General features: G+C 37.8%; 1 protein-coding gene across 1 annotated transcript; it reads right to left on the bottom strand.

Moving 5' to 3' along the window:
• Nucleotides 1-1,860: 1,860 nt before the first annotated feature.
• LOC145493359 (transmembrane protein 164-like) lies at nt 1,861-12,261 on the bottom strand. Its single transcript, XM_081472821.1, has 6 exons — nt 11,694-12,261; nt 10,446-10,495; nt 10,048-10,114; nt 8,304-8,385; nt 7,021-7,121; nt 1,861-3,888 (listed from the first exon to the last, which is right to left on the bottom strand). The coding sequence occupies exons 1-6, from the start codon at nt 12,030-12,032 to the stop codon at nt 3,700-3,702; spliced, it is 828 nt and encodes a 275-aa protein (XP_081328947.1). The 5' UTR covers nt 12,033-12,261; the 3' UTR covers nt 1,861-3,699.
• Between the last annotated feature and the right edge of the window lie 217 nt (nt 12,262-12,478).

The raw sequence follows: 12,478 nt of genomic DNA, 5'->3' as shown, positions 1-12,478 counted from the left end.
AATGTTCCCACAAAGAAACAAATATGCCAGACAAAGCCAAGATTTGTCCTATTTTTTTTATTATACAATCACCACATAAGAGTACCTTCAAACCTGAATAAGTTCCAAACTTTTCTTGCCAGTTTCTGAAGTGCACATTTAAAGCAAACATGAATTTATAAGTAGACAATTATATTAGGCAAACACTAGCCTGGGCCATGTGGGTGTCTGATTAACTAACAGGCTCCAGTGTATAATGCCTGTTAAGGTGGCTCCCTATAGTTTTACAAATGCACATGCGCATAGGACAAAAGCTCAAGTAATCTGCGCACACGTGAGTGTTTTTTTATTTTTATGACATCAATATGAGCACAAAAAGCAAAACTGACGGTGAATTTTCTCGCATTTCCTTCAGTTAATTTTTTTTTTAATTTGGCTCAGTCGTAACCACATACAATTCCTATAACATACCCTATTTTTGCTAAAATCTGTCAGAGCTAATCTAATATATTCAGAAGAATGACAAATTACGGAATATTGGAAAAACTGTGTGACCAACCTTGACTTTTTACCAATTCAAAATGTCAGGCAATATCATTTCCATAATGTGGCAAAGTATGAAAAAATATTAAGGAGTTTATACCAAAATGAGGAATAGATCTGCCTGTCATTAGATGAGATGTTGCCATGGCAATGGCCTTAATCCACACCTTGACAACCAAAAAGAATAGCCTTATTTTAACAGTGCCCATACTGGTAAATCTCCACAGGGAAAGCTTTAACAGAAATTAACTAAGTTTCCTTTTCTAACTCGTGCTCTATAGGGAGGGTGTTCATAAATACTCTAGGGAGCCACCTTACTTGTACATGTTGTGTTGGCTGTTACGACGCTCCTTCGGGTTTCTCACAGAATTCTTCAGTTTTCATAGCGTGTATGAACCCAGTACCCCAATACAATATAATCCAGTATTTTGATCTTTGATCCAAGAGAACAAGTCTGACAGTTACAAGACTGTTTAGCCCTCAAGGGGAGGGGGCACTTGTGTGTAATAGTGACACAGGTGTGAAACCCTTTTTTGGGTTTGGCATTTGCGATATACCTTGTTTGGGTTTAAAGTTTTGTGGTGACTTTTTAAAGGTTTGAAATAGCCTGTTCCAGTTGTTTGGTTAGTTGGGATCAATACAAAAATCAACTAGAGAAAAAACAGGCGCCCTCCCCCAATTGTTTTCTCCTCTTGCTGTTTTTGCAAAGTTGCTACCCAACCGACTGAATGTCTCTGGAACAGGCTAGGGATGAAACATCTTGGTAACTGGGCTTAAATAATGTTGGAAGTTAACAAAAACGGCAACCCAGGATACTCAATATATGAAATGATGATGCACTCATCCTTGTTACACAAAGTTGATTTATTATTTTATTGAGGTCCTGCACTCTTCTGGTTTTCAACAAATAATTGATGCTAGAGAAATCCTACATATTAAGCTTCTGGTGTGGTTAAACATCTCTACAATATTTGAATGGCGTGAAATTAAAGTTCCCTCAATCTAACTTAAACTAGACTATTCATCAGTTTGGTATTTACTACAGAGCAGTTAAAATGCAGACAAATAGAAAGCAGTTAAAACGCAGTCAAATTCAAATCTACTAATGAGATATCAAAAAAATATTGTTGCCAACAAATTATCTTCAATGATGAAGCATGAACAATTGAAAATAAATATATCATTGACATAACTAGAAACTAAAGTGTCAAAACAAAGTGTTCCTGCTATCATTGATTTGGTAACAATTCAATTACATCAATCTTTTCACTTCTTTTGTCTTCCATTCCAGTGCTTAAAGGCTATTTAACAAGTAAACTATTAGCCCTCATTTTCTATGAGTGAGTAGTCACTGAGGCATAGCCAAGTTGACTATCACTCATAGAAAATATGGGTGAGTAGTCTAATTGTTTAGTTTAAGTAGAAACTCTAAAGGATCACTGCACAAAAACCTCAATTTTGTCTTCTTAATCCTAAAATTAAGACTGATTTTCAGTTTCAAAAGCAGCATGCATATATTAATATGATCGCTGTCTATCAGAAATTAGTATAAACCTACTAGCTTTCTATCGCAAATGCCATTCTCTGATCGGCTACACTATTCACTATCATTCTGTGATAGATAGCGAGTAGCAGAGCAGTGTGCCCTTGTTAACAAACTGACGGCTTCTTTTTGTTTTCGATGTGTCTGTGAAGAGGATTTAGATAAAGTTTTGAACGACTAGTAGATTTATACTAAAACAATTTCTATGCGTGATAGTTGACTCGGGTCGCGCCCTCATCAACTATCACACGATAGAAATCTCGAGCTCATAATCTAATTGTTAAATAGAATACAATTAGAAAACCAATCAGATTCATGGACTTTCAATAGAACACAGCTGAGTGGCTACTATAAACGATTACAAGGAGTGGCAAACAGTACTTCAGAAAATATGTCTTGCAAAATTTTGGTCCGATCTTACATCTAACATCTCACAAAGTATTATATTTACCAGCCCCCCTCCCTAAAATAGGCAAACAAAAGATTTCTGAAGATTAGCAAAACGATAAGATCTTCATTCAAAATTTCTGAAACAGAAAACATGCTCTATTATGAAGATTCAACAGTCGCTTGGATAGATTATGATACTTGCACCTTGCTTGGCTTCAGAATTTGATTCACACACGGATCAATTTGCAACAAAGGCCAACATTGTCTGTATGAAGACTACCTCAAAAAAAGGATTCTAATAACTTAAAATCAATTGAATTTTACAAGTAAATTAAATACTTTTTAAAAGTATATTAAAAATAAATGATGTAAACTCAGTTATGTTTGTACCATGTTTGTACCAAGTTTGTTTTTCTTTTGAACAGGAGTCAATTCAATATTTAATAATTATTATTAAATAATAGCTGATTGGTTAACCTAGAAAAAATCCATTAAACTTACTTGAGCAAACATAATTGCAACTGATACTTTCACAAGAAGTATAACATTATTTCTAGCTCATTGCATAGTTGTGGTTTCACAGCTCCTGGCTGTGTAATTCTCATGTACAGTTAATAGGGAGCTAAAGCAAACCGGGATGACAACGGCAACGAGAATGTTACCAAACGAAAGGTTAATGGGCAAAGCAATAGCTGTGCACATGCAACAAATCTTTGTACATTTCTTTCGCCCGAAAGAGGTACCAAGATGCTGCTTTGTGGCCAGCATGGCTTCAAGAAATTGTTTTGACCCCTAAGAGATACCAATTCTTAAAAACAACAAATTATCTCCTCTCATATTTTTTCAGGTCAGTACCCTAAAAGTCTCCTGCTTTGGACCTTGTGAGGCTGAACACCCTAAGAGGAAGCAAACTGAACCACTTTTTAACCCCCAAAAGGCAAGACAAGAATCCCTGTCTTTTTTATATGGGAGTCCCTGCCTCCCAGCTGAGATTCTTACTGGGCTATTCAATCTTTGAGTGTTCAGCTAAATGGGAATTGTGCGTTAATTAGTTAGGGCACAGTTAGTGGTTTTAGACGAAGTTTCTATCCCTCAGCTGTTTGGGTTTTTGGCACTTTTAAGTAATAATTATTGTTATTATTTACATGTACAGCAAATAGCAAAACTGTTTTACCAATTAATATCTAACAAAATTTGCGAAAAGTGCACAAGCAAGTTCCCTTGGTCCAAGCTTTGTCATAATACTATTCTGCTTTCTTTGACTGTGGTGCATACAAAGCCTCAACAAATTTGTGCCCAACCAAACAAAATATCTTTCCTATTAAAAATATCATGACAGGTTGATGGCAGCAGGCAATAATTCGATAGTATGGACCACTGAATGGGTCGCTAACTGCTGGGCACACCATGTTGTTGAGGTTGATATGAAGCAGCTGTGAAAGAAAAGAAACCTTGTTATCTCCAACGTTGATTCAGAGAGTACTTGTGTCACTTTGGAAGTAGACTATGAGTGGTCTCTCTTTCACTAAGTCTGTCATTCACGACATGAAAGAAATCCTTGGGCAAGAAGCTAATTTGCTCCTGTTTCAAGGATTCTGTTTTTTGGAAAGTGAAATAAACATTCCAACAAAACGTCCCACATCAAAATTATCAAAACCATATGAAGCATCCCAAGTGTCAACGATGCGTTGACAACTAGTTATCAATGCTCCAGCATTAGCCAATCATATTTTTGCTTTGTGAGAGCAACACATAATTCTAACTCATTGGCTTAGTCAGTAGTCCATCCTTTCATGCGCTCCTTGCCCCCGAGATTTTGTGCCGCCATTTTTTGCTCACAATTTTGTTTCGTATCATACAACAAACTAAATGAAAAAGGGACCACTCATGAGTAGTCTCCTTTGCAAGTTATGGCTGTATGCCACTGGATAGACTATTCTTGGACATAACATTCACTCTCTCTTATGATCATTTACATTAAGTTGAGTCGGAGCTGTAATCAGAAGTGTAGAGCGATACAGCCTCACGAAAATCAAACTGATGGACTCAGAAGCAAAACACTGATTCTGATTCTGCTAGATTGTTGGATTCGCAAGCAGAAACTGAAGAACAACCAATTACAATGCTCGATTCCAGGCATCCTGATTGGTAGGTTCTTCCACTTCTCCTTAGGACTCCTACAATCTTGTTTGCACTGGATCATACGGGTTGGATTCGTAAGTGGAATCTGAAGAAAATAGAAACATTCCGATTCTTCTGACTTCAAGTCCCTCAAGCTTATGGCTCCCCTAAGGACTCCCATTTTTTATTTTTACATGTTCATAAGCGTTGTTATGATTCTGACTCCATCTCCCACTTCATCTCTAGTGAAAACCAGGGGCCCATTTCTCGAAAGCCCCATAATCTTCTCAGGCCCAAAAAGCCATTTTTAGTTAATCGGTATTTAAAGACGGAGAGGTGAATACACCTGGAACTTCTTGTATGAAGAGAACCTCTATTCTTATCAGGAATATATGAATAAAACAGCTCTGTAGTCAAAAGATTTGAGATTTTGCTACGGCTTTTCAGGTGCGAAAACGTTTGGGGACCCTGGAGGAACGGGCCCCAGCTCTTAGACAAGTAAGCGGTCAGGGGATCATAAACAGATCAGCTATGGACCTGAACCACTCATGAATGGTCAGGTGCTTTCCATGTTCAAGGACACAACCAGCTGAGTGTAATTAATGTGCAAGCCTGCGAGCCAGAGCCACGAACCGCAAGCCACGAGCCTACTTTCGCGAGCCACTACGCTTTTTTTTCTGTTTTTTGAGTTTTTAATTTAACGTTAACATTTTACTCAGTAAATGCTACACTTGGCAGAAGAAACAAAAGTTTTCCATTTTCTTTTGTGCATGAAATTCCACACAAGTAGTTTTTCCATCTGTATCAAAACAGATTTTGAAGGTCAGTTTATAGTTTCAGATATGAGTAAAACTTTGAGTTTCCCTCACAAATTTTCGTATCAAAATGTCGATTATGTAAAATTGACTAACATCCAAATATAAACAGGGAAACATTCAAGTGAGGCAAATTTTAGGTAATTATAAGGATGATATATCGAGAAGCACCGCCACGAAAGATTCATAATTTTTTCTTTTTTTGGCTCCGAGTTGTCCATGGTTTTGACTCCTGGGAAACCAGGCCAAGGACTGGACGACTGCTTATTTTAAGCGATTCAAAAGTTTGGGGATAAAACCCATCTGCCCAGCCCAGTTAAAGTCAGTAGAATTTACTGTGCTGAAAAAAATCACAACTCCTCACAAACTAATTAAAGATTAGCAAAAGTTTACCTCTGTACCAAAGTTGTGGGGTACACCTCACTTGTACTCGACAAATCCTTGTTTAATTCTCCCCCAGTGTTACAACGCGTCCTATTTTCTGTGTTCTCTCAAAAAAAAACTATGTGTATTTCACATATCACTCGTGTCTCCGATTACAGATGTTTACGAATCTTGTGATCCTAGTTGTCAACTTATGAAATGTCACGCTATCACAACACTTCCGTTTACCTCGCTTGCAGCTACCAAAAAGCAAGATGGGAAAAATGCCCGTCCTATAATATCTGCTTAATTGGTAGAAATTTTACAAAAAGAGAGGAAAACTCTCCATCACCTCACTTGCCATGCTACAGTGTACCAACACATGAAGACTGCAGGTGTTTACCATTATGCCAAAGATTTCTGAAATTTTGGTCAGAAGTCAAATGGAAAGGTCCATTTTGGTTTTTTTCCGACTGGTATATCAGAATGTTTGGGGTCGCCTCTGGAGGTTGTCCACTTATTTCGGTTGGGCTGGTTTGACCGAAATTTGCCATTCCGTTTTTGACATATCGGTTCACTGCCCTACTTCTCTTCACTTATGTAGGGAATTCCAAAAAGGAATAAAAAATGGTAAGACTCCAATTCCTCCTGGTTGGCCTGGTTTGATCCATTTTCTTCGGGTATTGGTACCCCGCATGTGATAAATACCATATTAGGGCATTATGCCCATTTTTGGATTTTTTGGCAGGACCCTTTCAGGGCTCACAAAAACAGACTCACGGCTCGTAGCTCGAGGTTTGGGCTTGCAGCTCAAGGCTTGGGCTCGCAGGCTCGCAAAATAGCCTTCCCACAACCAGCTGTTACTTACTGATTAATTCCCCAGTAACTCAGAATGACAAGTCCCTGATAACTCTGAATAACTTTTACCTCAGATCAGACCGTAGCTAATCAGAAATGTCTACAGCTAGCCTAAACAAACTGACTAATGACTACATACCATGGAATCCTGACTTCTCAAACCCTTGACTTTTGGAACCTCCTGATAACTCAAACCAAAAGTTGCATCCCTCCCCTAAGTCAAATACTGTAATTTTACCCGAGATCTCTTGATCTACCCAATTTTTCAAACAAATTTTTATTTCCCTTGGTCATGATCAAAAAATCATACTTTTGCTGTATTTTTTCACCATTCATTCACTGTTCAGCTGCATGAAGGCTTGTTTTCCTGCAAATTATACATGGATTAAACAGCTTACCATCACTTACCATTCCTAAAGGCTGAAGAAACAGTAGCATGTAGAATGAAAACACAGTGAACGTCAAGGTTGCCCAGGTGAAGTCCCAAACAGGTTCTAAAGTAAATGGCCCTGTCGTAGAGACATTAGAAGAACACTAATAAGAAAGGATACACAGTATAAGGATATCAGAGTTTCTCCCTGATAGAGGTCAGCCAAGCATTAACAAATGTTTAATTTGGTGCCAATCTAAGCTAAACATACTACAAAGGGACCTTTCGATAGCAGCAAAAGAGATTGATCGTGAGGTTGAATACAAGTATGACTTTTGAATTTCATTGCCTTTAGGTTCTCAGGGCCCTTACTTCTATCTGTTGCTGACCAGTTGGACAGGTGACTATTGGAATGTGATTGGTTTGAAATCTGTAATCAAAACCATTAGCATCAGGTTTGAATCTTGCACAACTGCCCTTGGCGTTGTCAAATCCATTCAGCTGCAGGTGATTATCACCATCTACTTAACAAATAAAGAAGCCTAAGCTGTGTATTACACTGTGATAAAACCCAATGGGCGTTTGAGAACACAAGGGAAATGTAGAAAACATGAGCCATAGGCGATTGTTTTCTACATTTCGCGAGTGTTCTCAAATGTCCGGAGTGTTTTATCACAGTGTACTACACAGCTTAGGCTTCTTCATTTGCTTTATAATATAGAGGTAATGTGGCAAAAAACAATAAAATACCCTTTTTCTATGTTTTGTACTCTGATAAAACATGGGTTTTTGACCAATCAGAACGCGCTCGTGGTCCTATCTATTCAACAAATTGACATCAGCTTTTTGTGTCTGTCCTCTTATTGATGATAAATTGTGTCATAACATTGTCAAAGTGGTTCCGCAGTAAACTTTGACAATGTTATGACAAAATTTATCATCAATAAGAGGACAGACACATAAAAAACTGATGTCAATTTGTTTTTTACAATAACAAGACCCCAAAATGGTCAAATGCTGGGAATAAATGAAGGGGAAAAGAAGCCGTAAACTTGCCGTAAACAAAGATAAGTGTATTTTATTCAAAATAATAATAATAATAATACTTGAAAGCTTGCATAAATTAAAACTTTATCCGTATGTACTCTTATTGATGATAAAAATGAGCCAATCAGCACACAAGAAATTAGACAGTTATTGGTGATATTGGCCGGCCAGTCTGTTGGGCAAAATCGGCCACCCACTCCTGCAAGACAATGAAGCCACCTACTTCAAATCTTTGTAACAATCCTGTACCCTAACAATTATTAATACAACATACCTTGACATGAGACAAGAAAAAAAGGAACAATAATTAGAATAAGGGTGTGCTGTATCCAGTATGCTGCAACCTCAAAAGGCAACTGAAAACAAACAGAATGTCATTAAGGATGGTGCCTACTAAATACAAAGGTTTTTGCGCCAAGTTAGAACCAAGGGCTATTGGAATCCACAAAGAAAAATGTGGGTATCCACGCATTCTTTTGAGATAATCAGCCTCGAACCTCAACAAAAATGCTGACATCAGCATTTTTCTGAAAAAAGAAGGAAAGGATATTTGTTCACAGATTTCCTTAGAATTTGCCTTAACATACAGAAAAGTAAACACATTTAAAAAGATCTTTAAACTACATGGCAAATGGTAGCAAAAACCATTTTTGGTATGTTTTTAATAACGAAATCATTGCAACAGTGCTCTTAGTGTCTCTGACAGCCTTCCTCTCAATCAGCTAAAATACAGTCTAAATACCTTTTGCTCACAACCAGAAACTAATGATGTGTTGAATATGCTTGAAACCTTCATTTCATAACATAAAATGTAGGGGTAATCACGCATTTTTTAAAGTTATTCATCTTTTTTGAGAACTTTTACGCTGCCCGTTACATTACTTCCTGTCACCTCCCCAGTAAGTAAGACATTTGCGTCTCTCGCACTAGTTTTGTGTGCGCACTATGCCATCTGCAGGTACATGTTTACAGTTGGATTTCAGTATAATTTTCAACAGATTACAGATAGGTTTTCAGCTGGAAGACCTCAACAGAGTGGTTAGTGATATGCTGCCATACTGGTGCTCCTGGTTTAAGTACAGGTTCATTTTTTAATTAACTTAATTTGGTCACAGTAGGAATATTTTGCTTTCATTTTAGTCCTGTACTTGGTAGCATAGTTGATTGCATCAATGTCAACCCCAGCACGCGCATGGCGCCTAAACCATGCCTTGCACGATGCACAGAACATGTGCGCACTAACAAAAGTAGGCACCATCCTTAATTACATGTATGTTAATTACTGACAGTATTCATTCTTGAACGTGATTACTTCTCCCATGTCCTCTTAATAAACAAAACAACACTAAGAGATTTCAGCATTTGAGCAGCATCTCTAGTCAGTCCAACTCAATTACATTCATTTGGTTATAAATTTGCATGGGCACTCCTGTTCAGAGTACATGTATGTTGCAGTATTAAAGGGGCCCAGTCACGGTGTTTTGTCTTTTTTTTTGGCCACGCACAAAATCTCCTTTAAATGAAAGGAAACCTGAAAATAATAATTTAGTAAGATAGAAAAACATCAAAGACTGATAATAATAATAATAAACCATATTATTAAAGGAACAAGGATGGTTAAGGATGACAAAGATTGACATAGATTGCAAACGACAAATTTGAAAAATTTAGGCTAAACTTTTCAACATGTGCAAACCGTGACTGAGCTCCTTTAAGAACATCAAATTACTAATAAACGTCTGCCTTAAAACAACATACATCTGAACCCTGAAACCCATAGGATTGAAAAATAAGTGGGCTAGTATTTAAATAAATGTATTTTTCATTAAGGATGTCATACTGTATCTGACTTTTAAGTCTGCATCATGAAGTCCATCACCAGAAAACAAACTATCAATATTATGTCAACGTTATATGCAACTTGATCCTGCCTGAGCTTTCAGGCCAACTAGATCATGCACCTTGGTGTGCATGATTGTATTTCACAAAGGATGAAGTAAATATTATTTTGAACTCACCAATCTTGTATTAACCACTGGAAACAGGAGTGCTTGAAAAGCACCAAATAGCAAATAATTGTGAATCCTGCCATCAAGAAAACAAAACACACAAACAGATGTAATTTTATATCTACCATACAAAGAACCACCCATAATGAAAGCAGATCTTTTCTCCCTCGACAAATTAAGGGTGTGGAGGTGGCAAAATGCTTTTAACTTTTAAGAAAGAGGTGTTAATTGTATTGTGGTGAAGGTGTTTACAAGAATAGAATCACTTTGTTTAAACAAATTCATTCAACGCGGTCAAACAGGGTGCTCGTATCAGATAGGGCAGTGACCAAAGACAATTTACCATGGAGCAACCCTACATAAAAAGTAAATCAAGTGTTTAATCTGGGAAAATGTAAGATACTCACCTAAAAACACACAAGACATGTTTACTTGGAGGAACTGCTAACAAATAAATCTAGTAAGAAAAGTGGAAACAATATTACTTAACAGGCATATAACTTAAGGCTTGTTTGTAGTAAATAGTACATTTTTTCAAACTATTTAAAACATTTTCTCACCCTTCTCAGGTTCTGGTAAATATATAGTAGGAAACAAGCTGAAAGAGCTTCACAACATCAATTAGGTTTTTAAAATAGCAAATGATTGGAAATACATTCAGGTAATTGTTCTTAATTAACAATTTTCAAGATCATTTTAAAACCAGTAAGTAGCTGTATCATTGTTTTCACAGCTCTACCACTCATTTTTGGCTCATAAGAAAACTGCTGAATTGTATTTGTAGTGTTGCAGTATTGCTGGTTTCTTTTGGTTGTATAACTTGCAGAAATCAGATGCTCTCTCCACAATATTCTCCTTGTGTGCAGGTTGGCCACAGCGCCAGAAATGGATTCTTGTACCACTAACAGACATATTTAAAAATTTCTGTTAAGCATCCCCAGGGGGAGGACACAAATGTTAAAATCTGAGACTTGCCCAGATGTCAAGACCCTTGTTTGAAAATCTAAGACAGAGACTTCACAATTTCAGGGTCCAAGACAAAAGGAAACACACAAAACGAGATTTGAGATTCATCACAAAAGATCCTGGGATTTTAAGACTGCTTCAAAAGTTTCTGAGACCCACTATTTTCTTGGTGATTTCTAGGCACCATTCACCACAGCTCCAGGGAGTCCACATCAGCAAACCCACCTCCCTCCCTCCCCCCCCCCCCCCCCCCCACCACCACCACCACCACCACCACCACTCCTACCACGCCTTCCTGTGACACTTCTCTAAAAATCAAAGACAGGCGACATGCAGTTTCGAAAACAGGCGTCACAAGACAACGTATTGCACAGCACCACCTACATAAAATTCCCCCAAAATTATACCAAGGATCAGCCAAGGATGAATTATCCATGGCCCAAATTATACAATTATAACGTCAGTGAGTTTGATGAATAGATCATAAGTCTTGATATATTTGAAGTGCGTGCTTATGATTGTTGACTCGGAATACGGTCAGACAAATTTCTGAGCTAAAAGCTTTTCTATCCTTTCGGATTAACAGAAGTTTACACATTTCACGTGTGACCCTTCACCTGAGGCGTTCTAAACGTGGCTGCCGATTTTTTTTTTTTTTTTTTTTTTGGAAGGATGGTAACACAGCTTACCTGAATAGCTGTCAAAACGTGGCAAGGGTTCAGAAGAAATATGACCTGCTTCGTGGCGAACTTGAAACCAATTTCGATGCCAAAAATCAAACAATGCACAACTAAAAGCAGTCTTTTACCGACTCCAGTACCTTCTCTGTATACCGGCAATTTCTCAGGAATAGAAACTTTGCCCAGTATTTTCCACAAGACGAAGCAGGTGAAGAGTTCGTAAACCGCAGTTTCAACAATTCTCTGCTTCGAAGACAAGAACGCCGCGCATTCTTTTCCGCCATTTCCGGGCAGAGAAAAGTCTACACCTCCATATAAAACATCGGCTATGTAATTTACGTCTATCATCCTGGTTAAGGATGTCAAACGTTGACTAGTTTACCAGGAAAACGGCATAAGATCATCCTATCTGCATACCCATATTCATAATATATTTAGCGTGGTTTTCGTATTCGTAGATACGGTACTCGGCCTGTTGTCTTAACTTGCTTGGCAGCCGAGCCTTTATAAGATCGCGTGACTCACGTGTTAAAACAAATCTTCGGTTGGGACCTGGTGTACCGGTACACAGAGGAAATAACCAGCTAACCAGTTGAACATTGCTGGGTCTTTTGTATCGGTTCTTGTGAATCGGTATACGAGGACAGAGCCAAATCTTCGATTGCATGTAACATTTTGAGCGATAGCCTTCTCGTGGATTGTCTTATCAACGGCTTAAATCGTAACATATGCTTGAAGAATACTGTGCTACTTCCTTTAACGATGTTTTTATTATCATTATTATCTACGCTACA

This window comes from Orbicella franksi, chromosome 7, assembly GCF_964199315.1.
Source record: "Orbicella franksi chromosome 7, jaOrbFran1.1, whole genome shotgun sequence".
Classification (NCBI taxonomy): domain Eukaryota; kingdom Metazoa; phylum Cnidaria; class Anthozoa; order Scleractinia; family Merulinidae; genus Orbicella; species Orbicella franksi.
This window is presented reverse-complemented; position numbering and strand designations above follow the sequence as displayed.